This window comes from Sebastes fasciatus, chromosome 4 (assembly GCF_043250625.1).
Source record: "Sebastes fasciatus isolate fSebFas1 chromosome 4, fSebFas1.pri, whole genome shotgun sequence".
NCBI lineage: Eukaryota > Metazoa > Chordata > Actinopteri > Perciformes > Sebastidae > Sebastes > Sebastes fasciatus.
This window is the reverse complement of record NC_133798.1, coordinates 24946518-24972674: the sequence shown is the minus strand read 5'-3', so window position 1 is coordinate 24972674 and position 26157 is coordinate 24946518. Positions and strand designations below refer to the sequence as shown.

The 26157-nt window shown below is 42.5% G+C and overlaps 1 protein-coding gene across 12 annotated transcripts in view; it reads left to right on the top strand.

Moving 5' to 3' along the window:
- mef2aa (myocyte enhancer factor 2aa) overlaps positions 1-26157 on the top strand; it is a 106996-nt gene that overhangs the window by 47700 nt on the left and 33139 nt on the right. For all 12 annotated transcript variants that reach the window (XM_074633030.1, XM_074633029.1, XM_074633032.1 and 9 more), the window contains 2 exons: positions 13221-13435; positions 21141-21344. In XM_074633030.1, the coding sequence (XP_074489131.1) occupies positions 13382-13435; positions 21141-21344 (258 nt within the window). In that variant the 5' untranslated portion in view covers positions 13221-13381. The remainder of the gene's footprint in view (positions 1-13220; positions 13436-21140; positions 21345-26157) is intronic.

The following is a 26157-nucleotide window of genomic DNA, read 5'->3' as shown; positions in this document are numbered from 1 at the left end:
ACTCCTCTGGTTGCAAAACAAAGTCTGATTGTATAGAAGTCTAGGAGAAAATGAGCCTACTTCTCACTTGATTTATTACCTCAGTAAACATTGTAAACATGAGTTTATGGTCTCAATCGCTAGTTTCAAGTCTTCTTCAATACAGCATGATGTTCATTTAGTAAATTATGGTCCCATTTAGAGCAAAATAGACAATAAAGCAGGGTATGCTTTATGGCGTAGCTACCTTGTAATTGACAGGTCGCTACCACGGCGTTGTCCGGTCTCGGAATAGGCTGCGTTTTTGTCTTGCAACTTTAACCCTTTCACAGCGTGTTTTCAGTTTAATGAAAGTTAACTAACATTTTGGTCGTTTGGTCATTTTGTTATTCAGCGTTCGATTGTACTTCGCTCCACCCCCTCGTGTCACTTCTGGTTGCAAAAATACATGATAGCAACGGTCAAAAACACAAAAAGCATTAGCCAAAATGCTGAACTCAAGGCTTCAAAACGGCAGTCCACAAACTAATGGGTGACGTCACGGTGACTACGTCCACTTCTAATATACAGTCTATGGTCAAAATGGGTCTTTTACAATCAAGGGCATTCAGTATTGCAGTATTGTCATAGCATCTCCAGTCTCTAGATCCCAGCTCTCTATAGTGTGACTGTGATTGTGAGTGAGGTGTTGAGTCTGCCCGCTGTTTGTGCGTCTGCCCGTCTGTCCTCTCCCTTTCTCCCAGTCCACTTTCCATCTGTGTGCTGTGGGCTGCAGATCTAGTTGAAAATGGTGTAGTGTTTCCACCAGTGAGCTGTTGCCAGCCTGTATTCTTGTCAGACTGTGTTGTTCTTGATTTTGTTTCCCTCCGCCCCTCAACCTCTGTCGCTGGTCCAAGTTACTGCCAGAGGTGCTCAGAGCTGGGACTTCAGGACCAGAGGCTATCAGCAACAAACTGTTTGACTGAAAAGATTCCTGGAGAGGCGAGCAGCAGCAGCAGGGCCTGTGGGGGTCTCTCTCTTTCCTTTTCTCTGTCTGACTCCCTCTCTCTCTATCACACTGTTTGCACACAGTGTTCATGTGACAGCTAGCACACATCATCTGATTTGGGAGAAACTGTGGGCTGTAGCTGCAGAAATGCCCCGTAGATTATTTGCTCAGTCAATGCCGTTCATTGATGTCAAGAGATTTTCAAATTGAGACAGACAAGAGAAAACATTATTCAGATTGAAGTCAGTTTTCCAACTTGTATCAGCGATAAAGAAATTATGATATTCTGTGAAAATAGGGCTTTCAGAGATATTCCGCTATTGAAACGGCTGTTTACTGTTAAACACATCATTCACAGAGCAGACTCTGGTTATTCAAAATGAAAACAACTGTCTCAGTGTGACAGTACAGAAACCCAGAAACATAATGACAAGCATCTACAAACCCAGTTTTTATACACTTTCCAGCCCGTATGTGTCACACTGTATTTTCAGAAAAGGATGAGTAATTGCTTTATTTGAAATGTTTTACATGAAATGTGTGAATAACAGGCCTGCGTGTGAGATCATTAACAGACTAATTCTATAACATGAAATTGTAAGAAGAAGAAAAAAAAAAATCAATGCTACTTTAGCTAGCCTCTTCCACTGTTGTTATGACTCATGGCCATCCTCACTGCTCAGATTGCATAAACCTTTTATGTAATGGAACACTGTGGGAAAGAGGCATCGAGTGGAAGATAAAAATGGGGAGAGAAAATCAAATATTTATTCTGAGCTTTTTAATTTTTTTTCCATTAAAAGCAGGCATCCTCTGAAGGCAGACAGTTACTATAACCCTAAACATATGGACTACATATATGTGTATTAAAAGCTGTTGTCTTTCTGCAGCGCTCACTATTTGTTTAGTTAAATGTGCCTGCTGATCATCAAACACTGGGGGAGAGTTGAATATCTGGAATCTCAGCGTCTAATCTGGATCCACAGTGTTTCCAAAGATGTGTTGAGATCGGGGGTAAACGCGCTGCTGCTGAGACACATTATGCATAACGTCCCTAATATCCTTACACTGTGGATTCCCCCTGGAGGAAGATCTTGGTTCATCTCTGCTGTTTACCATTTCTGAGTTGCGGTCTGCGCAACATCAAAAGGCTGCCATGGCACTTAACACAGCTCGCAGGGTTCCTGGGAGAGAAGGGGACTGTTGCTCCCTATGGTGCTGGCATTACTATTGTTCCCTGGTGAGGAGTCCATCTGATGATAGACAACCATGCAAATGGACACATGCCATCGCACCACATCAGACCACAGCGCCACACTGTAATGCTATGCAAATTTATAAACCTCTAGGACCATGCATGCATTAGTTTTATTTGTGCGTGCAAGTGTTAGAAAAACTGATTTTCTTTTAGGTTATTTGCTCCACCACTTTACTGCAAGTTTTCTCACAAAAACAAAAGTAATGAAGGAGTGAAGATTGAGATTCAGATGCATAACATGTAACTCAGCAGGAGCAAAGTGTGACACAGGAAGTGTTCGTCCATAAGAGTGCTGGATACTGATGCTGTGCCATGTCAAGACATTGGCTTGTTGAACTGACACATACTGTCATAAGGGATGTTGGTGATGGAGGGCTTTTGCTCAGAGACATAGTTTGTTAAACCGATGGCATTAATATGAAGTGAGTAGTTAGCTATTAGTCTGTCAATTGCATTTTTACAGATATGGCATGATATACTGTAGATTGGCTGATTAGAAATTATCTTTAAGGGTCAGGAGGTTAACCTAATTGAGAAGTTTCTCAAGTCACAATCAAAAGAGATTAAACGGGTTAAAAATATATTTTTTTCATCCAGATGTTTTGAGGAGTCTTTAAGAATTCGACGTTGTGTTGTGTTCAGGTTTTTCAATAATCGCTGCATAATTATTTTTCTAAAACTGGGATGCTTAGCTCTGCGACTCAAATGTAACGGTAACACTAGAGGCACAAACTACGGCTAGTAGGACACTATAGCAACTGTACCGTAATGTCTATGACCTCTCAGTTGTCAAGCACATTCATTTTTAATGAGACACAATTCATCACCCTATTCTTGCATCAAGGAAGTTATCATCATTTTCTTTGTTCATAAAAGTTTCACTCAAATATGCATCAAGGGATTTACCTTGAGGAGGAGAGCAGCTTTTCTACATGAAATGGATATAACAGTTTGGAGAGGGTCATCTCTTTATCCTTGAGAAACTGAGAATCCATTCATTGGCTGGGCTCGAGAACCTGACTGACGCAAATGGATCATTGGGAATAGAAGTGTCCCAGCAGTAATTATGTTACAACGCCGCTGCCGCACACTACCACTGAGGTGGGATGGGATGGGCGCGGGGTGCTTCTTTTAGTCTTGTTTCCCTTACATCTTTCCACATAGTTAACACAGTCATACTGTCTGACTCTGCCTCCCTTCCTCTCTTGTTTTCTTTCTGTCTCTTTTTTTCATACACACACCTGCTATCAAACCCAAACACACACTCGTGAAGCGCAGTGGAAAGTTTCTGACTAACGTTTATCCTGCTCTGTGAGTCTCCTCCCTCTGTGTAACGACTCGTAAACTGAGGAAAAAGTTGCTAGCCGATCACCTATTTGTCACTGTTGTCTTCCTGGCCTCTACTGTAGATCCCCGCTGCCGCTCCCTCGAAGCTAAAGCAAAAAATGTCATTTCTTTTCCAGGGCTCTGTGGCACTAAGTCAGTTAAAAAAGAGACATGAAATTAATGTAATGTCAATGGCGTTTTCTCATGAAACCCCAAGGCACTTAGTCAAAGTCACCTTGCATAGTCCTCCTGACAGTACTGTGAGAGTGAGATGGAGGATGTCTGTCTGGTAATGCTGTCAGCACATGATGTCCTTTGGTTATTGGTTGTTATATCCACTCATCGTCATTCCGATTTTTTAGATTGGATACATGTCCGGTATTTATCTGAAGAGCGACATCATTTCCACTCAGTCGGCCCACAGTGAAACATTTCTCTCGGTGAGAGCAGGTTCTTCATCCTGTGGGGTTTTCTTTCCTTTTGATGTCATTTTGGAGGTGATAAGTAGCTTTCCGTCTCCTGGTCCCTGTCTTACAGCACCATCCCCCCAGCCCGAGCAAGGTGCTAGCAGCATGGAGGATTGTTTGAACTTGCATCGATCCAATGTGGGATTACAGCTGGGTCATTGGAGAGTTGGACTGAGCTACCAGTCATCAGGCCAGATTAACCACTCGCTGTCTGCTTGGCTGCCATTTCGGTGCAGGCTCTCACTGCCGTCTTTGTCACTGTCCCTACCGTGCAGGTCACCGTCTCCTTTTCAGCATTTTTTACATCTTACTCGATTGAGATAGACTGATTTAATATTCAGAGGAAACATAATGAAATACGATAAGAAAGATGCTTGACCTTCTTACTTGCTTGACTTTAAATCTGTGAGCAATTTATGAAACATTTGTCTTAATATCAACATTTTAGCCTGCGGGGTTTTTCATTTTTTCATCAAACCTTATATGTGTTTGATTTTCTTTCAACACCTTCAGCATATTCATATCATAATCATTTCACCCTCTCCTTTTAAATGTTATTTAATTCATTCTCCGGCGCGAGAAATGTCACCCCGAGCAATACTTTGCAGAGGAAGGGGAAGTGCTGCAGAAAGTCCATGTGTTGCAGACTGCCCCACCTCTCTCTCTCTACATTTCTCAAAGCCTCCTTTTTCACTTTTTTGTTCGCATGCCCTTGCGATAGCTCTTATTAATTATATCTCATTAGTTGCCTTGGAAACTGAGGTGAGGGAATGTATAACATGAGTTCAAAGAAAGAGAGGAAGAAAAAGAAATCATGAGAAAATGCAAGAAAGAAAGAAAGAAAGAAAGAAAGAAAGAAAGAAAGAAAGAAAGAAGGGGGAGGGTTGAATAGAGGGGATGGAGAAAGTGGTTGTTGAGGGATCAGCCGTGTGTCAGATTAGCATCAGGAGACATTAACACTAGCGATGCTGCTGGGGCCACAATCCTGCCTTTCACTGCTGGAGAGGGAGATAAGCGCGCTCTCACAAAAGGGAAGAGGGAGAAAGCGTGAGAGGGGCTGGCTTGCCTCCACTCCCCTCAGGCCAACAGCCCCATTTACAGGTACAGCACCTCCTGATGAAAGCGAGAACAAAGAGGTGGATGTTCATTTCCTACCGCGCTGGTGTCAAGGCTCCATTGAAACAAATTGGTAAAACTGTGGATTTAGGCTGCTCCGCTTTATGTCTCCAGTCTGCCAGGAGCTAATCACAACTGAGCCACAGTGTTGACACTTTGAGTTCGATACACTTAAGAGCGCTGTCACGGATTATTTCACAGAATCCTCCATATCAATGCACATCAGATTACTGCGTGAGGCTGTTGCATCCTATCAGAAATGTACTTCGGCTGTAATCATGTTGTTTGAATGCATATTTACTAGTATTGTGAGGGCCGTGATTCATTCTTATGTAACCTGCGGAGTGTTTGAATAACAAGGAAAGGTCTATGCCTACTAATTGTAAAGTGAGCGGCGGAGAGCAGCGTGTGCACGTCGTCCAGTCTGTGTAATGATCCTTCCAGTAAACATAATAAGCACACAGAGCGAAGCCACAGGAGATGAGCCTCTGTTGTTGTTTAGTCTCAGACTCACAGTCAGGACGGTAATAAGGGGAAGGATCAGAGGGGAAGGGTGTCCCCAAGGTGGTCCCTCCCTTTCTTCCTCCTCTCCATCTCCTACTGGCTCCCTCCGACTCCCCACGCAGAGGCCATGTAGAAGGGTCCTGAATAACAGGAAGTGGAGGGGCAGGAAGTTGAGTCTTGTCTGCCCACGGCCTGCGGTAGGATACTGAGGCTAACGCTGCCTTGCACAGGAAGCGCAACTGTCACGGCTACGCTCAAGACTTTGGCTGCTGTCCATCACCTTCAAAGAAGTGGAGGCACGCTTCCTTGCAGCACATAGTGGGTGCGTCTTTAACACAAGTCAGATAAGATGAATCCTTGAATAACCTTTAAAGGATCCTATTATGCTTTTGTGCTTTTTTCCCTTTCCTTTAGTGTGTTGTATAGTTTTTTTTGTGCGTGTAAAAGGTCTGCAAAGTTACAAAGCCCAAAGTCCTCGCCAAAGGGAGTTCCTCTCCCCCACAGAAACACTACTCCTGAACTGCCTGAAACGCCTTGCTTGAAGTCCCACCTTTTCTTCCGTGATGTGGTGATGTCACCAAGTAACATATTTGCATAATACCTGCCTAGCAGCTAGTTTGGCAAACCCTCAAACAAAGCTGGAGCTGGAGTGGACACCCTCGGACAGAGGGTGAAAAGAGGTGCTGCAGCACAGCCGGAATGAGAAAAATAAAGCGTTTTTTAAACATTAAAGCATGTAAACATGTTCTAGTAGAAACCCCAAATACAAGTATGTACCTGAAAATTAGCATAATAGGTAGGGGTGGGGAAAAAATCGGTTCACCTATGTATCAAAATTTTCTTTTTTTTAACCATTTTGAAATGATTTTATAATGCCAGAATCAATATATTTGCTTCATTTGAATCTATGCTGGTGTAGAAGAAAGTTACCGCTTATATTGTTGTAGTATAAATGAGGTATAAATGAGTATAGATTAAAAAGAAAATACCACTAATTTGTGGGCGAAATGTCTTTATTCTTTGACTTTTGGGTTGCTGAAAAAAAATAAAAAAATAATGCCTGATGATGACTGATATATTTGACTTCAGGACATCTCTGACTACATACTTGCTGAAAATCAAACATTTTTACTGTATCAATTTAGATATTTTCCAAAGTAAAAGTCCCGAGAAGTATATGATTCAACTTTTTCCCATGGCTTAGTGTTAAAAAAAAGGTTAACGAAAATTGCAATAAATTGTAATATCAAATCGCAATACTTAAAAATTGGAATACATATCGAATCGGCACCAAAGTATCGTGATAGTATCGAATCGGGAGATAGGTGTGTCGTCCCAGCCCTAATAATAGGTAACCTTTAATATATTCATATGAGATATAGACTGAAAAAAGTTATAATGGTGTAGTTGATACAGTTTTCTTATAATGCAAACGAACAGAATAACACTGGCCTCATTTTTTTGTACATTAGGCAAACATAAATCTACTATATGTTAACTTCTATATAGGACAACAGTTGAGGGAGTAATGCCTCAACTTTGTGTGGAGAGAACACAGGCTTACAGTACACGCAGAGAGGGAGGATAACGTGCTGCTGGATCCAGTAATTACACTGGGAATTGAGCATGTTTTATTGATTGTGAAAGGGCCAGGCCTGTCACCAAGCCTCCCAGTGTCTCCGCGGTCTGTCTTAAGGGAGGAGGAGGGAGGCAGACTGGCCCACCTGTCACTTGACCAGTCTCGCACCTCGTCATTGAGGATCAAATCGGCTCTGGTCGGAAACGATTGTAATGCTTAGTTACTTTTATAGATGCGGCGTGCTTGTGTGTTTAACAGAAGGTACAGTAAGGCATGGACTCGTTCTGTTCGACGTGTCGTATTGACTTTCTGTCAAGCTGATGTGGTCGTTCCTATGGCGACGTATTCTCTGCACATTGATTTATGTGTTACTTACAAATGTTTGGTAAGCAACTTTCAGAAGTGCCGGACTGGTTTATATCAAAGTGGACCAGGTGTATCACATCAAGGTCTTTTAAAAGAGTACGTGATGAGATGAAGTTATACAATGTGCTGCTTTGTGTGTGCGAACTCGGGATGCGCAGAACCGATGCGTATATTGTTTAGTAGGTTCATGAAATTGCAACGTTACAATTTATCAACCTTGTGACAACGGACAAGACCATCAAACAGCTCTGAGCTGCTGTGAGCAGAGATGTTCAGACATGATGCTGCACTTGCTGTCCTCTGTGCGTCCACATGGAAAAGGCTCCTCTTAGTATAATTACACGGTGCTCCGTCTGTTTTCTCCGACCAAAACCGACCTGTTTGACAACGTAGCTCATCATCCATTAGTGTTTTTTACATCCAGTTTCTGTTTGTTTGTTGTTAATAAGCTGTAAAGTCAGTCCTTGTTTCTTGAGCCATCCAAGCTTTGTTAAACATGTAATACAATGTATTCCATCTCCGCAAAGATGCAAAACGACTTCCCGACAAAAAAGACAGAAAATGTCAAAATATACTTTTGGAAAAACTATTTGGAGTAAATATTTTCTAACGATAGCTAACCACATAAGTTTGCTCTGGTTTCACAGAAAAGGCCGACCACTACCTTCACATTAAAACACATCTATTGTGCAGCACATGCAGAAAGTAGCGAGGTATCAGCGGTAGATTTAAGCATGTTAGCTTACAGCTGTAAATTAATGGACTGGAACACGGTACATTTTTAATGACCAAAACTATCATCATTATCATTATTAGCAGAATCAACCATGTGGCTGTACATATTTATTGAGGTGACCTCATAGAGTGCTACAGGAATGAGTCCTAAAACCCAGAAATGAGTTAGCATCAAAGTCAATGGGTTTTTTGAATGGGTTTTTAGTTCGAAGCCTGATTTAAGGTCTGTGGTTAACACAAGCTTACGAGATTTTAACATTTTGTTCTACGACATAAATACATCAATAAATACCCCACTTGTGAATTTTGAAACCTTTATGTGTCTTAAAAAAGGCGGTTGCTAACAAGTGGCTAAATGAAACTACTAATTGCATCACGCCGACTCGTCCGCCTTTACAGCCTCGTTGTGTATACTCACACTCCAACTCCAACGTCCATTTGGACTCAAGGATGGACTGATTAGAATCTGGTGGTCAAAGGTCAAGGTCAATTTCACAGGATGAAATGATGTGATGTCAATTTTATATCCAAAAGGTCAATTTCAATGACATCATAATATTCTGCAAAAACACTTTTCTGGCCATTATTCAACGCTATAACTCAGGAATAGAAGGGGAGATTGGTCAGATACTGAATTGGTGACACTAATACCGGGTGCCCACCTTGAATCTGTGGTGATTGATTAGATCTTCTGTGCTATCGGGTTGAAGATGTGTGTGAAGCATCCACTTTTGAGAATTCGTAGCATCTTTGAAGCAACAAACTTTGTCAACAAATTTGTGTTCTGTCAGAATCTGATTTATTGGCCAAGCATGTGAACATATTTGGACCCCAAGGTACTTGTATGAGTCCACCCTCTTCGCTTCTTCTCCCTGGATGACCTGTGTCTTGATGTCCTCTGGCGGTCCACCACAAGTTTGTTGATTTTGCTGATATTGAGCTTCAGGTGATTGTCGTTGCACCATGTGATGAAGCTCTCTATCAGTCCTCTGTACTCCTCTATAAAAACAGTCTCTAAGTGAAAACAGAAATTGTTCACTGGAATCATCAATAACTTGTGATTCAAGGTAAAAAAAAATATATACTTGATAGCTTTTATAAAATTCCTTCAAAGTCTTCACTACATATATAATACAAGTCTGGACAGGCATGGATGTAAACTGCAACTTGATTGGTTGGCGGAGGCATACAACCGCGAGGCGGTAACTCTAGTTGTGTTTATCTCTTCGTCTCACACACACACACACAATGAGCACATGATTTAGGCCCATAAACAGACACTCTGTCCCCTCCTAACACTCGAGAAGTCAGAGTGTCACGCACAAACATGTACTCTGCCACAGTGCAGACATTGTTCTCCTTTGTAATCTGACCATCTTCTGACATGTTTATCTGGTTCCAGCGGAAAATTTACCATTTAGTTCTGGAGATTCAAATTGTGATATTTGAAGTAATATGAAGTATGTTATGAGATGATCAATGTGATCTTTAAAATCCTGAAAATTAGGTTTTGTCTGTATGATGTTTTAGCTTTAAGCTAACTTTTGATGAATGTGGACACTACGGTTGGTAGCGTGGCACACCTGCAGTCTGAAGGCCCTCTCAGCTTGTCATTTCGTATCTGTGTAAGAGAAATGTCATGACACAGTCTATTATGCCTCTACACTTGAACTGCCCTGCTGTGACAGCTCTTCTGCATAAAGAGAGGAAAGGATGTGCGTATACGTGTGAGAGTGTCTTTCTGATGTACACTTTCACGCTCAGCTTACATTGATGAACACATTCACAAACCGAACTCGCTGTGGTTAATTCAGACAAGCCTCGACAGATGATTACAGATTAGTCCACCTCAGATAAGCTCCTCTAAACCGATGCCAAGTTCACACATACGCACACAGATAAATCTGTAGAATGCTGTAAACTAGTGCATCGAAATTCAAAGGCAACAAATACAAATGTATTTAAGAGAAGAAGCAAACATTATATACCCTCTCAATCAATACAGATCACATACTACTGCACAATCACAGAGTTAGAAAGAGATTATCTCCTCACCTCTATGCAGATAAAACACACCGCAGTGGTGAGTTGTCTGTCAAGTTCATCAAAAGCAAAGCAATGTTTTTGGTTAAACCAAAAATCTGTTTTGACACTGTGCCATTTAATCTGATGTAACGAATCTCCATTACCCAAAATGAAAGAAGGAAAGAATCAAGATCGCTGAAGAAATCCAGATTTCTGTCATTTTGTTAACTTCTTAAATACACAGTGAATTCACCAGCATACCTCCCATTCCAGTAAGTTCACTGAGGGTTTCAGTATTATACAAACACGGTAAAAGGTTATGAAATTATCACTTTCGCGGAAAGTTTCAGGGTTGCTCAGGTATGTCTTCTGGGGGAGCTGAACACCCCTAATTTCCCTCCTCTTCGAACACCACTCTGTCTGTGTGTGTGTGTGTGTGTGTGTGTGTGTGTGAAATGGTGAATGAACAAGAACATCGTCATCCTCCCTGGTCTGTTGTGATGTGGTTTGGGGAAAATCTTTGTGAGGGTTCAGGCGGTTACTTTCCTGGCTCAGACAGACGTGCGTGGGTAGTTAGCGAGGTGATCTCAGTCAAGTTTGCCTACAGTGGAGCCCCGATTCAGACAGCCAGACACCATAATGCCAGTCCATCTGTAACCCATAATGACTGTGTGCCACTGGAACCGGTCATTTTCGTTTTCACTGCCAATTCGGCCCCTGGCGTCCTCGGCTCACAACTGCTGACTGCATCTAATGGCCTGAGTTGCTAACCTTTCTACATTTGTACTCATAGGGGAAATGTAGTTGTTTGGACGTTTTCTATTTGCTGGCTGTAAGTGATGGATGCGCCTCCAGGGAGGGGGCTATATCTCTTCGTGCAGAGAGGCAGAGACAGGACAGAGTTAGGTGTTCCCTGGGGAACAGTGCGATCTGAACCACTGGCCAGGTTACAAGCTCACGTGGGAATATCACCCCCACCCTCCTCCTCACCCCCCCATGGCTTCTCCTCCAGCCCAGGAGATTTCAGCTACTGTCAACCCCAGACTGGGTGCTCTCTTAATCATCTTAAGAGCAAAGCTGGCATCAGGGTGGGTCAGCTCAGGAAGAGCAAGGAAATGTTGCTGCGTTGTTGCTCTGTTTCCGCAGGCAGGGGAATATTATAGACAAACTCTTTCTATTAAGTACAGGTGTAAGAAAATATAAATACACTTGAGTATCGCGATATTATGTTTTGCGATACTGTATCGATCTGAATTAATAGTTTACAAGCAACCATTTGTGGCAGACAGTGGTTCATTTTGTGTTTGGTTTAAACCAAGCCCCCAGGAAGAGCGCCGGGCTTTTAAGAAAATTTTCATAGTGGCCAAACGGTGGTACTAGAACTTCAGTGTCCATCATTGGGTTGCCATTGGGCCCAAAACACTTTTTTCCATAGACTTACATTGGGAAAGAGACGTCTGTAACTCAACGGATAATTTTTTTTTTAGGTGAATCAACTTCCCAGTATGAACACCCGAATAGCCCTTATTTAAATCATTAGGTCCTAAAAGTTGTAAAATGCACTAATAGCCAAATCCAGAGTTATTTCCCTTCCACCGTTCACATGAATGAGCCCCAGACCGCGGCCGGAGCGAGGGCTGGCAGGCCGGTTAAAGAAAACGCTACTGCGCCTGCTCTATGGGTCCAATGGATGCGAAAGATTGCCGTAAGATCCGGGTACTTTATCACTCGGCATTCGAGCCATTTTGGCTTCACGCGCCACTGAGCAAGGTCATTTCATAATCTTGATAAGGATATACAGTATATATCATAATATAGCATGTTTTTTGGTAATTCAATAAATAAATAGTCTATATAGAATAAACACAGGGTAACTTGTATTTTTGTGTACTCCTGTATGAATTAAATACTTGACAAAAAGTACTTTCTATGAGTATTTTCTCATTTTATGAACTTGAGCGCAACATTAACATAAAAATGAAATTATAGAAGAAAAAAAAAATAAATACAGGCCTAGCCTATATCGCGATAGAAACGATATAAAAAAATATACATACAGCATATACAATTTATATTGTTTTAACGATATATGTCGTCATATTGAACAGCCCTAGCCCGTCCCTACTATTAAGGTGAACATATCTTTGTAAAACACTATCAAAACATATTATAGATATTAATCTAGTTGCAGTACTTAAAGCAAAACATGTCTGTACGGTAAAAATGTAGCTAAAGCCAGCAGCCAGTTAGCTTATCTTAGCAAAGAGACTGGAAACAAAGGGAAACATTTTGTGTTACTGTTGGAGAGAGTCAGGCTAGATGTTTACCCGGTTTCCAGTCTTCATGCTAAGCTAACCTGCTGCTTTCTGCAGCCTCGTATTTAACCGGCAGATATGAAAGTGGCGTCAACCTTCTCATCTAATTCTCCAGAAAGCAAATAAGCGTATTTCCAAAAATGTCAAACTACTCCTTTAAAACATAGCTCCTAACACAGCCTTTAGAATTATCAAACTGCTCGTCGTTGATGGTTCCAACCAGGGGTGAAAGTAGTTTGATGTGTGTCACCAGCTCGTGTTTCCACTGTCTGAATGTGTGCATTTAATTTAAAATGCACAGTGCAACACACCTAGTCAGTGACTCTTGTGTAGCTGCCGCCCTGTCAGTGTGAAGTCGTCTTTCAGTGACTTCAGCTGTGGCTCAAGTGCAGCAGCAGAGGAGATAAGGGTACACCATGTGGGTCTCATACTTTCTGAATGTGCTTGAGAACAGAAAGCAGAGCCCTCCGCTGCTTTGAAGTGCTTAAGGAGACATTGTTGAGTGTCAAGTTAACTTTCTGCCCCCCCCCCCCCCCCCCTTTCTCTTTCTGTCCTCTTGCAGATTGTGGTGCGGTCTGTGTCGAACAGCGCATTGCGAAGACAGAAGAAAGAGCGTATACAAGAAGAGAGACTGTTGCACGATGTGCTAGGAGAGTGTGGGAAGAAATCGTGTTGTTTTTCTGATATTGTCGAGGTGTCAGAGAGACCGGAAAGGACGCAGCCATGGGGCGGAAGAAGATACAGATCACCAGGATCATGGATGAGAGGAACAGGCAGGTGAGTGTCAGAATTTGCTATCTATCGTATCTGGAGCACTTTTTTAAAGGTTCAAATACAGTTTACGTACAATATTATACATATTATAATCATATTAACATATTTCTCAGCTTATTTTACGAGATGCTATACTGCATCCTTCTTTTGTGTGAGAAGACAGTCCGCTCTGTACCTGTTTGAAGGTTACAGTCTTCTTCTATTTCGCCTTGGACCAGAGTTCAGCAGCTGTCATGGTGTGCATGGATCTAAACAGACATACCTCCCTCCCCAAAGTCCCAGCCAGCTGAACAGGGACCATGACATTTCTTTGTCAGTGCGGTCATATTTACAGACATGATTCCCCTGCCACCCTGCAATTTCAGCCAGAGAAGTTGATGAGGCAGCAGGAGCGCTGGGCTGCAGCGGGGGCCTCATGGCGTGGGAGTGAACTGAGGGTAGCGAGGAGCACAGCGGGCCGCCTGTGGCCTCCCCACACTGTAGGGCTTGTCCCCTGGCCTGGCAGTATACGGCCGGGCCCCTTCGCTGTAGCACTATGTGTTTGCAGCTGTTTGGTAGTAATTAGGAGCAGCCACTGCACCACAGCACCCTCTCATTTGCAGGGTGGGTCAGCAGGACACACAGCACCCTTCTCTGCTTCGGCTACACTGGTCCCAGCTAGCCGCAGAGAGGAATTCACTCTGTCTGCTCGTGTTAAATATAAACTCCTAAACAGCAAAACACTGTACAAAACAGCCTGGGTCTGTTTGGAACAAGAATAACAGGCTTGGATATCTATAGCCGGAAGGCTGGGTCCATTTCTTTTTTAGCTACGCTCTCTTTGATTTAAGAGCTAAGTTGAGGGAGCGTGAGCGCAGTTTTTGACGAATTATACCAATTAATGAAGACGCGTAGGTTTCCCATATAGCCAAATAGAACGCATCTTGTTAACACCCCCTCAGAATATAATTTGCATTCCTTCACAGGTGGAACAACTATTTTGCTGTGCACACAGAAATATAACGGAGCTTACAGCGGTGCTTCCTCTCCTGAGGGGATCACAGTAGCATGATACGCTATCGGTACTCTGTCTGTTACTGTGAGGCTATAGCGGTTCAGCCAAGTGCAAAACAAAAATCCACACTGTGGGCCAATTATCAGTATAACACCTGGCTTTTGGGTTGGATCCAAGCAGGAGAGCAGGGGAGGAATCATTGCTGGTATCTCCGCGCTGTATGCAATGACCTGTGACATCAGGGAAGAAAAGAAAAGGGAGGAAATTACATGAAAACAGGTTGTCAACTGTTCGCTATAGGTGAGCGAGTTGACCCTTCAGACGATCCTTTCTTTGGTTTGGAGGGACTGAGGGAAGACATTTAGGCTGCATTGTTTCACAGAAAAGTGGAGCTGCAGAGAGAGACGTTGCTTATTATTAATGTGTCGAGTGTTTGCATCAGATTTTAAATGTCTCACTGTATAATTTGTGAGAAAGTTTATCAGCAGAACGCAGGCATTTAGTTGGTTTTAGCTGGCTCAGCAGAGAATTTGCTGTGACAATAGGCCGCCGTGCTAAAATAAAGCTTTGGTATAAAGTGATGTATGCGTGCGTGTCTTTCTCTCTCTTTTTTTTCCCATGGGCCATGAAGCGCACAGTGCCATCTCCCCGGGGCGTGCTCCTAACCAAGGGGGAATGGCCATTAGCATATGGTCCCCATTGTCGGGAGACAATTTGAATCTTTATCTACGCCGCTCTGCTGCTAGCTATCCATACTCTTAGCGTTAAAATGAAAGAAGTCCTTAAGTGGGCTAATTAGATAGTATTGCTATACACGGGATGTTGTGTGGGGGGACAACGGGGGCTCCCTTGCATTATCACTGCAAGTGCTTTAGGAGGGCTGTTAACCTTTCAGGATTTATAACACAGAGTGTGGCAAAGGCTGAGAAGGTCTGTAATTGCACAATCTATCAGGAATAGTGAGTGCAGAGTTGAGACAGGCAGTGAACTTAGCTGATATTTTGCTTCAAGTCATTACCTAGAGTGTATAATGTCAACGCATTTTCATAATTCAGAGTAATGAAGTGCATTGTGCACAAATGACAAGATAAGATAATTCAATATTGTACAGTTGTTGCATGCGTCACGTGTACGTTTTGTGCAGCTTTATGTTCACACGCTGCTGCGTGGGCTTATAGAGGTGCACAGAATGAGACATGAAGGCAGCAGAGGTCCCGTCATGCATACTGTAGGATGGTAAAGAGCCGTTCCCTACAGACGTGATGGTCCTACAACACAGCGGCACAGTCATCAGCCAGACCGACACGCTGATTGCAAATGAATGCTAGATACTGTAACAACCATACAACAGCAACGCCCTGGTTGATTCTCCTCATTTACAGTTTCCACAGCAATTATTACAGTTTGAGTCACAGACTCACACGCATTTATTATACACTATTATCTAACTTTCACATTTTCATCATCTCTCTGTCTTTCTATCATTCCCACACATACAGTGGAATTATATGGACCAGTGACATTTTGGTCTGTTGTGTTTTGACTTTGCAGGTCTGGAACTCATGAAAAAATAACAACAGCAGAGTCACTCAATGAGCATTTTCAGGGTTTTTCACCTACTTCTCAGAGCTGCTGTCATGGTGTGCGTGGATCTGCAGAGGGGGGATGATGGTGGAGAAGAGAGGGTACACATTAGTCTTGTAAGTTAGTGTAGGGAGGAGGCTGGTGTGAGCAGTGTCTAGTGACGTCCTATGGATGCCATTAAGCAGGCTCACTGGGGGTAATTGCCCAAGTCATTAAAAGTTTGATGATTTTGCTGCTGGGTGGAGGGTTGCCTGCCCTTGCTGTGGCTCATTTTGGATTGTGCTCTGGCACTTCAGATGCCTGTAGGCACAGAGCAGCTCTCTCTCTCTCTCACTTCCTCTCCAGGGAGCAACGCAGCGCATACCTCCCATTTTTCAGCCTTCACCCGTTCCTGAAGTTCTGAGCGGTCGTCATTATTTTTTTGACAGCTTGTTGATAGACCACGGACGGAACAGAGGGACACTGTTAAATGTGACAGTCAGCGCATATATTATCATTGTTCAAGACGATGTGTAGTTTCCATAAAACTGTGCTGAAGTGGCAAAACACGAAGTCGGGTGATGGTGATTGTAGTTTTGCCGTCGAGTTACAGTTTTCAGTAACTTGAACAAGCCAATTGTCTTAAAACTGGATCATTGTGGTTATTGATTAGCGATATTTCTAGGAAACCTACTTAGTTAACTACCATGTCACCCTCTCCAATAAACAGGATCAGTCGTGGGCTACTATATTCTTCAAGGTCAATCCCACCCAGTAGACGAGGCCTTTGCGCCCTCAGTTGTCCACATGGGGGTCCCGGGGCTGTCCTCTTTCCCAGCGAGAGCTGATCCAGGCAGACAGTCGCGGTGGCCCTGGCCTGTCTCCCAGGCCCACACACTCTGGCACCGCGTAGCCGGGGCAGCAGCCACGGGGCCCGGGTCACTCTGCCAGCTGGTGCCAGACCTCTCTGACTCTCGAGCCCGCTCTCATGTCTGCCATGGGGGCCGTCAGAGGTGACATGAGGTTCTAATAAGGCCGCTAGCTCGTCACCCCTCTGAAGGTGTTAGTGACTAAGGCATCTCCTGCCATGCCCCAGTCACAGCTGCACTCTTGAGTCCCAGATGTCTTGTTTGTCATCTTGGCACCTCTGCCCGAGGACAGACATTGATAGACCTCTTGATTGACACATCAACTGCGCGCGGATGTGTGTGTCGGGGTTTGTTGTGGCATATGCTCTTATAGACTATACAGTTTTCTGTGGCACAGTTTGTCTTGTGGAGGATGAAAACGATAAAAACTGAATGTAGCGGTGAAAGGATGGGTGACAGGCACATATGCTCGTGCTATAGATGCATTTGTTTCAGGATAGATGGTTGCATTTAGCACAATTTTGTGGAAAAAAGCTGTTAATTTTGGATTATTTTATCTTAAAAAGTGACTAGAAGTAGTGAGCACAGGTTCACCAGAAGGCAAATTTGCTTGTTGCTGTTTATCTGAATTTTCCGTAATTTTTCCCTCGAGTTTCATTTAGTCAGTTCCTGTGAATAACAGTAAGATTTATATCAGTTACTACATCTTTATTTAGGCAAGTAGGGTGAATCTACACCGTCTCTGAACGCTTTTCTCTGCTGCAGCACCACTCTCTGATTTCGACCGATATGATTGGTGGACCTTTTATAGTGCACATTAAAATACTTTTTTAGAGCCTTGTTAGCTTGCACGTAAAACACGTACCCAAAGTATAAGAAATATGCATATAAGAGCTGAATTACCACGCTCCATTAAAGCTCAGTAAAAACAGGTTATGGTTGTGGGGCACTTGGGGAGAAGTTGGAAATGCAGAAAGTGTGAATTGAGAGCAGAATTACCACCTCATCTTGACATTGTGAGAGCTTCTTAAAAGGTCAGGGTTTTCAGCCGAGCACAGTCTAAATGAAATGCTAGCATAGTCACTGATCTGTCTGGTATTGTGTGAGCTGATTGTAATGACCTTATCAAAAGCAGAGAAAGTTGGAATCACTCCAGGTTATTGGACGTTTAAATGTGGCCTCCCTTCTCTTTTTTGCCCTGACATTTGATTTCTCAGAACATGTGTAAGATGCACTGGTACGGCTTTACAACACGGAGGCTAATCCTGTCATTGTGAATTACATGAATTAGTCAGGGAGCTAGACTGCATGTGTACCACATCTTACTATAGGAGCGAGTCAAATTTTTAAAACCACACTGAGTGTCTTTGTGGGTGTCTTTGACTTGGTGAACCATAGGAAAGCTCCGCCAGTGAACCTCCCACTTGACCTCAAGGATGTCTGTGGTTTTCCACTGTCTCACCAGTCACCCCAGAGAAGATGTGGGTGGATGGAGGTTATATTTGTGTATGTTGATCTTAATGCTCAGAGCTGTTTTGTGTCAGGACTTATCAAACTACAATGAAGGGCATACTCACAAAAGGACAAAAGCAGGGCCAAACTGTACAAAATAGCCACCTATTAAAGGTGAGTGTATGAGTACAGAAGAGTAATGTGGTCGTCACCTTTTAATGGCAGCGTGAGCAGCAGCTGGTTTGTAGAGGTTCTGTGTGTTTGGGGCAATGACCAAGTCTCCGTGCTGCTGCCGCTGCTGCTGCTGCTGAGGTTGAAATGAAGCGGCGCCTGGGTCAGCAGCCCTGCACTCAGCACTCTGCCATGCATCCAGGTGGAACAAAGTCCTCGCTCAGCGTCTCATCCTGGGCTTCCTGCTGAAAGGTGACATCTCCATGGCTTAACAGCCACATTCATCTGCTAAAGAGCGTACAATTTGTTAATCATTTTCCCACGTGACAGCCCCGGCTTTCCAGTTGGTCAGGCAAACAAAACAAATATGCAAGCAGGCAAACGAGCGGTCGGGCAGCACTGGTTGTTTAGTCAGAGGAGACTAGTATCAGATGGTTAGAACTGCAGGTGCTCCAGGTTGGATAACATCATATCCCCATATTTATTTATTTATACTTAATTAAAGGGCAACCGATGCAATGTATATAGGCCTTCTAGCCGTAGCTAATTTGCAGACCTTGTCCCTGGTTAGGCTTTTAAGAAAAAAAGAAAAAATACATAATACAACATCGTACATTACAATCAACTTACATATATATTATTATGTGTTATCTTCCTCCATGCAGGGATCCACCTTGAGAAAATCATCAGAATGACAAAACCACACTTTTTTCTGTTCCACCAACTCACTCAGAGGCTTTATGTGTCTGCCGTTTGCAAGGAAACATGTCATTTGATTCAGTTTGTATTTAAACTATGTCATTTTAAAATGTAATTTTTTGAATATGTTTTGTCATATGAGCTCGACTAACATCGGTGCATTCAATGGAACACGACACGAGGACATGGCTCCCCTATGTCTAGAGCGGGAATAATAGTCCCGTGTAATTACCTGTAGTGTGGAAGATTTGAAATTCATTTATCACAGTTGGAGTGACCCCGCTGCCTGAGCGTCACATAGACACTATGCAACACATAGGATTGTGCTGCATTATACCAGTTAAAATGAGGGTATAGCCGCAAGCTGTGTCCAATTAAAGTTGAACAAAGCCAGCTCATCTGCTCAACTCCTCTCTTAGTAGGTCAGCGAAACTGATGGAGAATACAGACACATGCACTCCACTGTGGCTCCGAGCGCAGCGTTCACATTCACAAACCACGTTGTGTAACGCACATTTGACAGGACATACGCACTAAAGAAAAACATAAATTTGATTCCAAATATACACATTTCAAAACTATTTTCTGCAAACAACCATTACAAAACCAAAGTAGAAAACAGCCGCCTCCTTGTTAACGGTGTTTTTAGCTTGAGAAATGACTGTAGCGTACTGTAAAGAGGTGGCGTAACATAATGACATGTGTGTGTGGAGCTGAGGCGACCACAGAGACAGAGCTGCAGAGATACAGGACATAAAGTCACTTTGCAGAGAGGGTTGCGTTACCATTGGAGTGATGTATGACCCGAAGTCCCATCTGAGGGCTCATGTTACAAGGCTTATGCTGCACTACGGAGATAGCTTTCCGTATATGGAGTCAGGGGCTACAGTAATGTATGGACCCCTGTTGTTGCCAAAGCTCTGACTCAGCTCGCTGACTCGTGCCTCTAACCCTGACCTCCGTCCCGATAACTAGACATTTCAGACGCGTACTATGTCATTGCAATCATTCCTAAAGGTGGAATGATCTTGTTATCTGTCACCTTGGTTACAGTAACATTGTTGTAATATGGTGAGGCTGTTAATACTGTTATTTTCCTGGCTTAGCCTACAGTGGATAGCTTTTAAAACTTGATTAGAGATTTGATTCTTATTTGAAAAAGTATATTTTCAGCAAAAAGCAGTTCAGTATTACTTAGAGCAAGTTGCCACCACAATTTTCAGTGGTGGATGTACATTTACTGCATTACTGTACTTTAGTAAAAATGTTTAGGGCTGCCCCTCTTAGTCGATTAGTCAACTAATCGGTTGTTTTGGTCTTAGTCGACTAAGATTTCTTAAGTCTTAAGTCATTTGTTATGTATTTGTCATGCTGAATGACTTATTTCCAAGAAACCTATGAGCACATTTCTGGTAAACACAAGATTCAAAGTGGTGCTTTTGTGTGATTCTTTATGGAGAAACTAAATTTTACAGATCTGTTGATTAAATCAACTAATCGATTAGTCGACAAAATCGCATGAGAGTTAGTCGACTAAGAATTTCTTTGGTCAAGGACAGCTGTACAATTTTTAAGTACCTGTAATTTGAGTATTTCCATAACTTACTTCTACTCCACTACATTTGAGAGTGAGGTATTGTATTTTTTTACTTTTGTAAATTCAAATGCAGGACTTTTACTTGTAATGAAGCATTTTGACTCTGTGGTGTTGTTACTTTTAGTTAAGTAAAGGATGTGAATACTTCTTCCACCACTGACAATTGTCCAATAAACATGGAGTTGGAGAAATAAACTACTACCCTCTGTTATAATAAGAATCCAAAATGAACATTTACACTTGTGCAAATTGGGTGTAGATGTACAAATTCCTGTTTTGTTCCCTTGACTTTGATCTCCTTTTTAATTTGGAGAAACCGTTTTCCTGTGTAATGACTGGTTTTGTCTTCTGTGTGCTCCTCAGGTTACCTTCACAAAGAGGAAGTTTGGCCTGATGAAAAAGGCCTATGAGCTGAGCGTACTATGTGACTGTGAGATAGCCCTCATCATTTTCAACAGCTCTAACAAACTGTTCCAGTATGCCAGCACAGACATGGACAAAGTGCTGCTGAAATACACAGAGTACAACGAGCCCCATGAGAGCAGAACCAACTCTGACATTGTAGAGGTGAGTGAGCGTCGCCTTCTCACTTTGTGGGGAAAAAAACTTCTTTCACATTGTGCCTTTTTCCCCATTTTCTCTTCTTTTATGATTTGTTATACTAAACTCATGTTCAGATTTATCAGATTAATTAATTTAGTTCTGGATTCAGACTATAAAATATAATTATCCTGTGACTGTAAAGCTCTGTAAATGCTCCGAGGGTAATGGTTTAGACAAACAAGAATGAGGATACGAGTAACAGTTTCCTTCTCGTCACCACTCAGATAGGGCACAGGAGGTCTGCAGCCTCTGATAAGTTCAGCTTCTCTTGTGCCCATCAACTGACGTGGAAAACCTATCTCTGCACATGCATGCACCCAGTAGCTGCTGACCACCATTTCATGACCCTGTTTCCCATAGATATTGTACCTGTAGTGCTCAGTTCTCTGGCTGCTCCTCATCACAGACCATCAGCTCGGCTATTGCTGCAGTGAAAACACAGTGTTTGGTGCATTCCATACCGCTCTATAAAACTCAACAAGCACTTGGGTTTCCTGGCAGCTCCTTCATGCCGTCCGGCGACTAGCGGAAGAGTAAACCACTTGTTATGCCAGCATACAAAACTGTCAGCCAAAAGTGTAAAAGCCTAAGTAAATGAGAATGATTAGAGATACATCCTGCTCCTAACATCTTTGGCACACACGTATGGTTTCTCAGCGTATTCAAGATCCGCTTTAAGAGGCTGTTATCTTCATTCGGACTAAATGAAAGCATATACAATGCTTGTTAATGCCTATTGATAAAATACTGATACGAGTTGCCCATTCATTTATATTTATAGCTCTTATTTGAAATACACTTAGATTAGCTTTTTCGGCACTTTTTATTAGACAATGCCCAGGTGTCTTTACCGCCACCTGCCCCCAAAAACATACAGCATTTTTATTACTGATGCCCAATTAAGAGACATTAAGGGTTTAAGATGGGTGAGATTGAAACATTTCAAGAATCCCAGCTTTGCAAAAGACTTTCACTTGGAGGAATTAGTGAAATTACATGCAGCATAAAGGAGTCAGCTGTGGCCCATTATCTTTTATTCATGCTGCTGCTGCTTGTGAATTACCTGCTTGGCAGAGCTGCAGAAGAGTGCTCTGGCATCCAGTAGACTCATGCAGTCACTCCTCCATCAGGGGCCCTCAGAGGAGAGCAGGGGCTCACCTGCATAAAAAATACATGGATACATTCCTCCTTACTTACGTAACGGTGACCACAAATTTGTTTTTGCCGTGACTCTGGAAGCTGTCTTATTTTAAACAAGCAAACGCAACGACATCTTTACATTCGGAAACCTATCGGTTGGGTCATTCCCCTTCACATCACACATATTGCATATATCTGTGGTCTACCCATGTATGTTTATGTTGACAGCGTGGTGTAATTGGAATGTACATTGTGCATAATGTAGCACCAGTGGTCCCATGCTGATTTACCGCTTAGCCCCTCTGGCTACTCTCAAGGAAGCTGCTCCGCCGCACAAAAGGCGAGAACAAGCCGCCGTTGTCCCCGTTCACTCGGCCAGCATCTTTGCAGATATGCACAAATCTCCCTCTGCCCGCTGGCTACGTGGTCAAGGTTCAGAAGTGAGGAAGCAGAGCAGAAGTAACTAACCCAGTCCACTTCACAGCATCACCACACACAACCCCACTATTCACTCGGCCAGAGAGCCGGTGTCGGAGGTGGTTGACAATCTGTGAAAGCTATGATTTGGTTATATTTTTAAGAGGAATCCTAATCTGAGCTGTTCTCTTCAGCCTTTGCGCTTCTCTACAGCTGCACAGATCTTTGTACACTACGTGGAGGAGCTGATGCCTTAGTATTGATGGCAAGAATCCACCCCTCCCCCTTTTATCTGGCGAAATGGGCCTCACATGAGCACACTTACACTGGACACTTATCTAAATTTTCTAATTGTGTTAAACCCATCTTTGCCATGCAAACAATCATGTGCTCGTTTGTCCAGTTTAGGAGGCCAGAAAAACCCTCTCCCGCTCTTCATCGGGACGCTCGTTCCGTGCGAGAAACTAAATCAAAGGTCACATTCCTGCTCAGTAGTACCATCTGTAGATAAAGGCTGAGCTGTGCAGTGTGGGAGAACAGTCTCCATGTTTTCCACAGATGGATGCATGCCTGGGCCACAGTTTGATAACCCAGTGGAGGGCTGTGGACTTTGTCTCAAACTTGGCTCGCAGTCCAAAGCAGAGCAGTAGGCTCAGATTGTTCTTCAATGTGTGTGTCGGTGTGTGCGTTGGTTTGCGTCTGCATGTGTTGATGGTCTTAACCTTACCAACACTCCAGGGGACTCATCTCTCTTTTATGCATTCACCTGTGTGTCATTTCTTTTAGACATTTCTAAACAGTAGTAAGGTGGAATGTCATTTGAGTTTTTGTTAGATGTTCTTATTTACTTAGTAAAAAGCGGTGTTAGAAAACATTAAATATCGTGATATTATGTTTTGTGATACTGTATCAATTCTCAAAAACACTGCATTGATTTTTAATTAATAGTTTACATGCAAAGATCAGTAAATCCTTTATTTTATTTGCAAAGAGATGCACCCTTTCAGTGTATGTGCCCTCTCAATGTCGTGCTATGATGTTGGATGTTACGGGGACTATGATAAATGCAAATGCAGATCCCACTGTTGTGATTTCATAAAAACGTAAACTTTTTTACTCCGATTTTATGCATTAGGGCTGTCAAAGTTAACGCGATAGCGCGTTAACGCAAATTTGTTTTAATTAAACTAATTTCTTTAACGCATTAACGGGCAACTTGCAATTTCTAGATTGTGGCGGGCTCAGTTTGAAAGCTAGAGTGAAGATAGTGGTATCACATGAAGCCAGATAAAGGAATCCATTGGTACCAACCATGTCATACTAGCTTGTCAGGAAGGAGGCTAAATAACGCTCCAAACTTACGCTAAATTTGGCGAGGAAAAACTGGCTTGGCCATTTTCAAAGGGGCCCCTTGACCTCTGACCTCAAGATATGCGATAACTGTTGTTGCCTGTCGGGCTTGAGTTTGCCATGTTATGATTTGAGCATATTTTTTATGCTAAATGCAGTACCTGTGAGGGTTTCTGGACAATATTTGTCATTGTTTTGTGATAAAAATGTGTGATTAATTAGTGATTAATCGCAATTACCTAAGGGCAATCATTTGATTAATCGTGATTAAATATTTGATTGACAGCCCAAATCACAATATATTGAATCGTATCCCCTGTATCATGACACGTATCGTATTGCCAGATTCTTGCCAATGCACAGCTGTAATAGTGAAGAATCACAGCGATCGCTCTTGGTTACCTGGTGTGTAAAAAACTCCTTTTATCTGCAATTTCAACTGAAGGTAAACTGGTTTCCACTCATAGTATAGAAATCTCTTCTGAGGGTCACATTTGCTGTATCTTTAATCTTTTGTAATGCAGAAGAGGTCTCAAGAGCATACTCATCAACATACAGTAATCTCTCCTTGGAAATAAACATGGTATTTAATATGGTTGTGTTGTTGTGAACCAAGCAGCTATTCATGACTGAAGGTTTAATGGTGTTGTTCCTATTGTGTTTCTTATTGAATTCTGTTTATGCCACAAATCCAAATGCTGCCGTTAGTCATTAGATTAATCTAATAATATTTACTCTTCCTCCCCTCTCCGCTGGTGGAGCTAATGAGATTTTGCTCATGCTCCGCTATAACCTCGCACCGTTCTCCAGCGCACAGAGCGATCACTGTGTCTGCAGGAGAAACCTTGAAATCAGATAGTGACTTCACAGGCTTCATTTGGCATTTATCTGTCCTCTCTTTGAGCAATTCAATGCAATTAAGGTATATGGTAGGTTTGCAGGCATTAAGTCAACACTTAATTGTAATCTTATCAAATCAGGGCTGTGAATAGGCTTTAATCTAATTTGAGAATGCAATTTTAGTCAAATACCAATGCGCGTAAATAACTGGACTTCACCATATGCAAAGCATTGACTTTTCACTGCTCTTTCTAATGTCTTTTACCCTGATGATTTGTGAGAGTAAACAACATTCATAGGGAAATTCAGCTTATCTTCTTCATAATAAAGAGGGGCGGCCATTGTTAATGTGACTTGGGATAAACAGACAATTCACTCTCTATTTATGAAGGAGCGCCCCCTCTCACAAGACCACTACAGTGAGAGGAAATGAGCCTAAAACGATCAGGTAATTTCCATTAGGTTTTATCTCATGATCTCCATCAGCCGTTGTTATAAATGGAGCTCTATTAATCATTCAATAAGATATGGAAATTTTGACCATTACTGAATGTCAAGCCCTGTGTTTTCATCTGAATCTTTTTTTGTTTGTGAATTTCACCACTGCCCTTTGCAGATTTTACAGTGACTAAAGGCGGCACAACTAAGGGTTCAATTTGTAATCAGGTGCCATATTCTGTATTTTATTTTATTTTACCGATGGAGACAATCGATGCATTTTCAGCAATTTACATCTAAAAAAACAGAGAATATTTTATTGCCAGTTATGGAATGAACCCTTTACAGTGCTTTAGGTTGAATGGGCACCAGGAGTTTCAGACAGGGGATGTTTATGTTGTCAATCACAGGCTGAGCAGTGATTAAGACTCATTTCTATCTTAATGAATGCAAATTGGCACATCTGCTATGGTGGGCTAGCTGTCCAGACTCTTCAATTAGCATGATTGATCAATTATCCTCCTGCTGGTGGCTCACTGGAAATGGAGGCTGGGGAGCGGGCGGGGGGGGGGGCAGGAAGAGAGATGAAAGA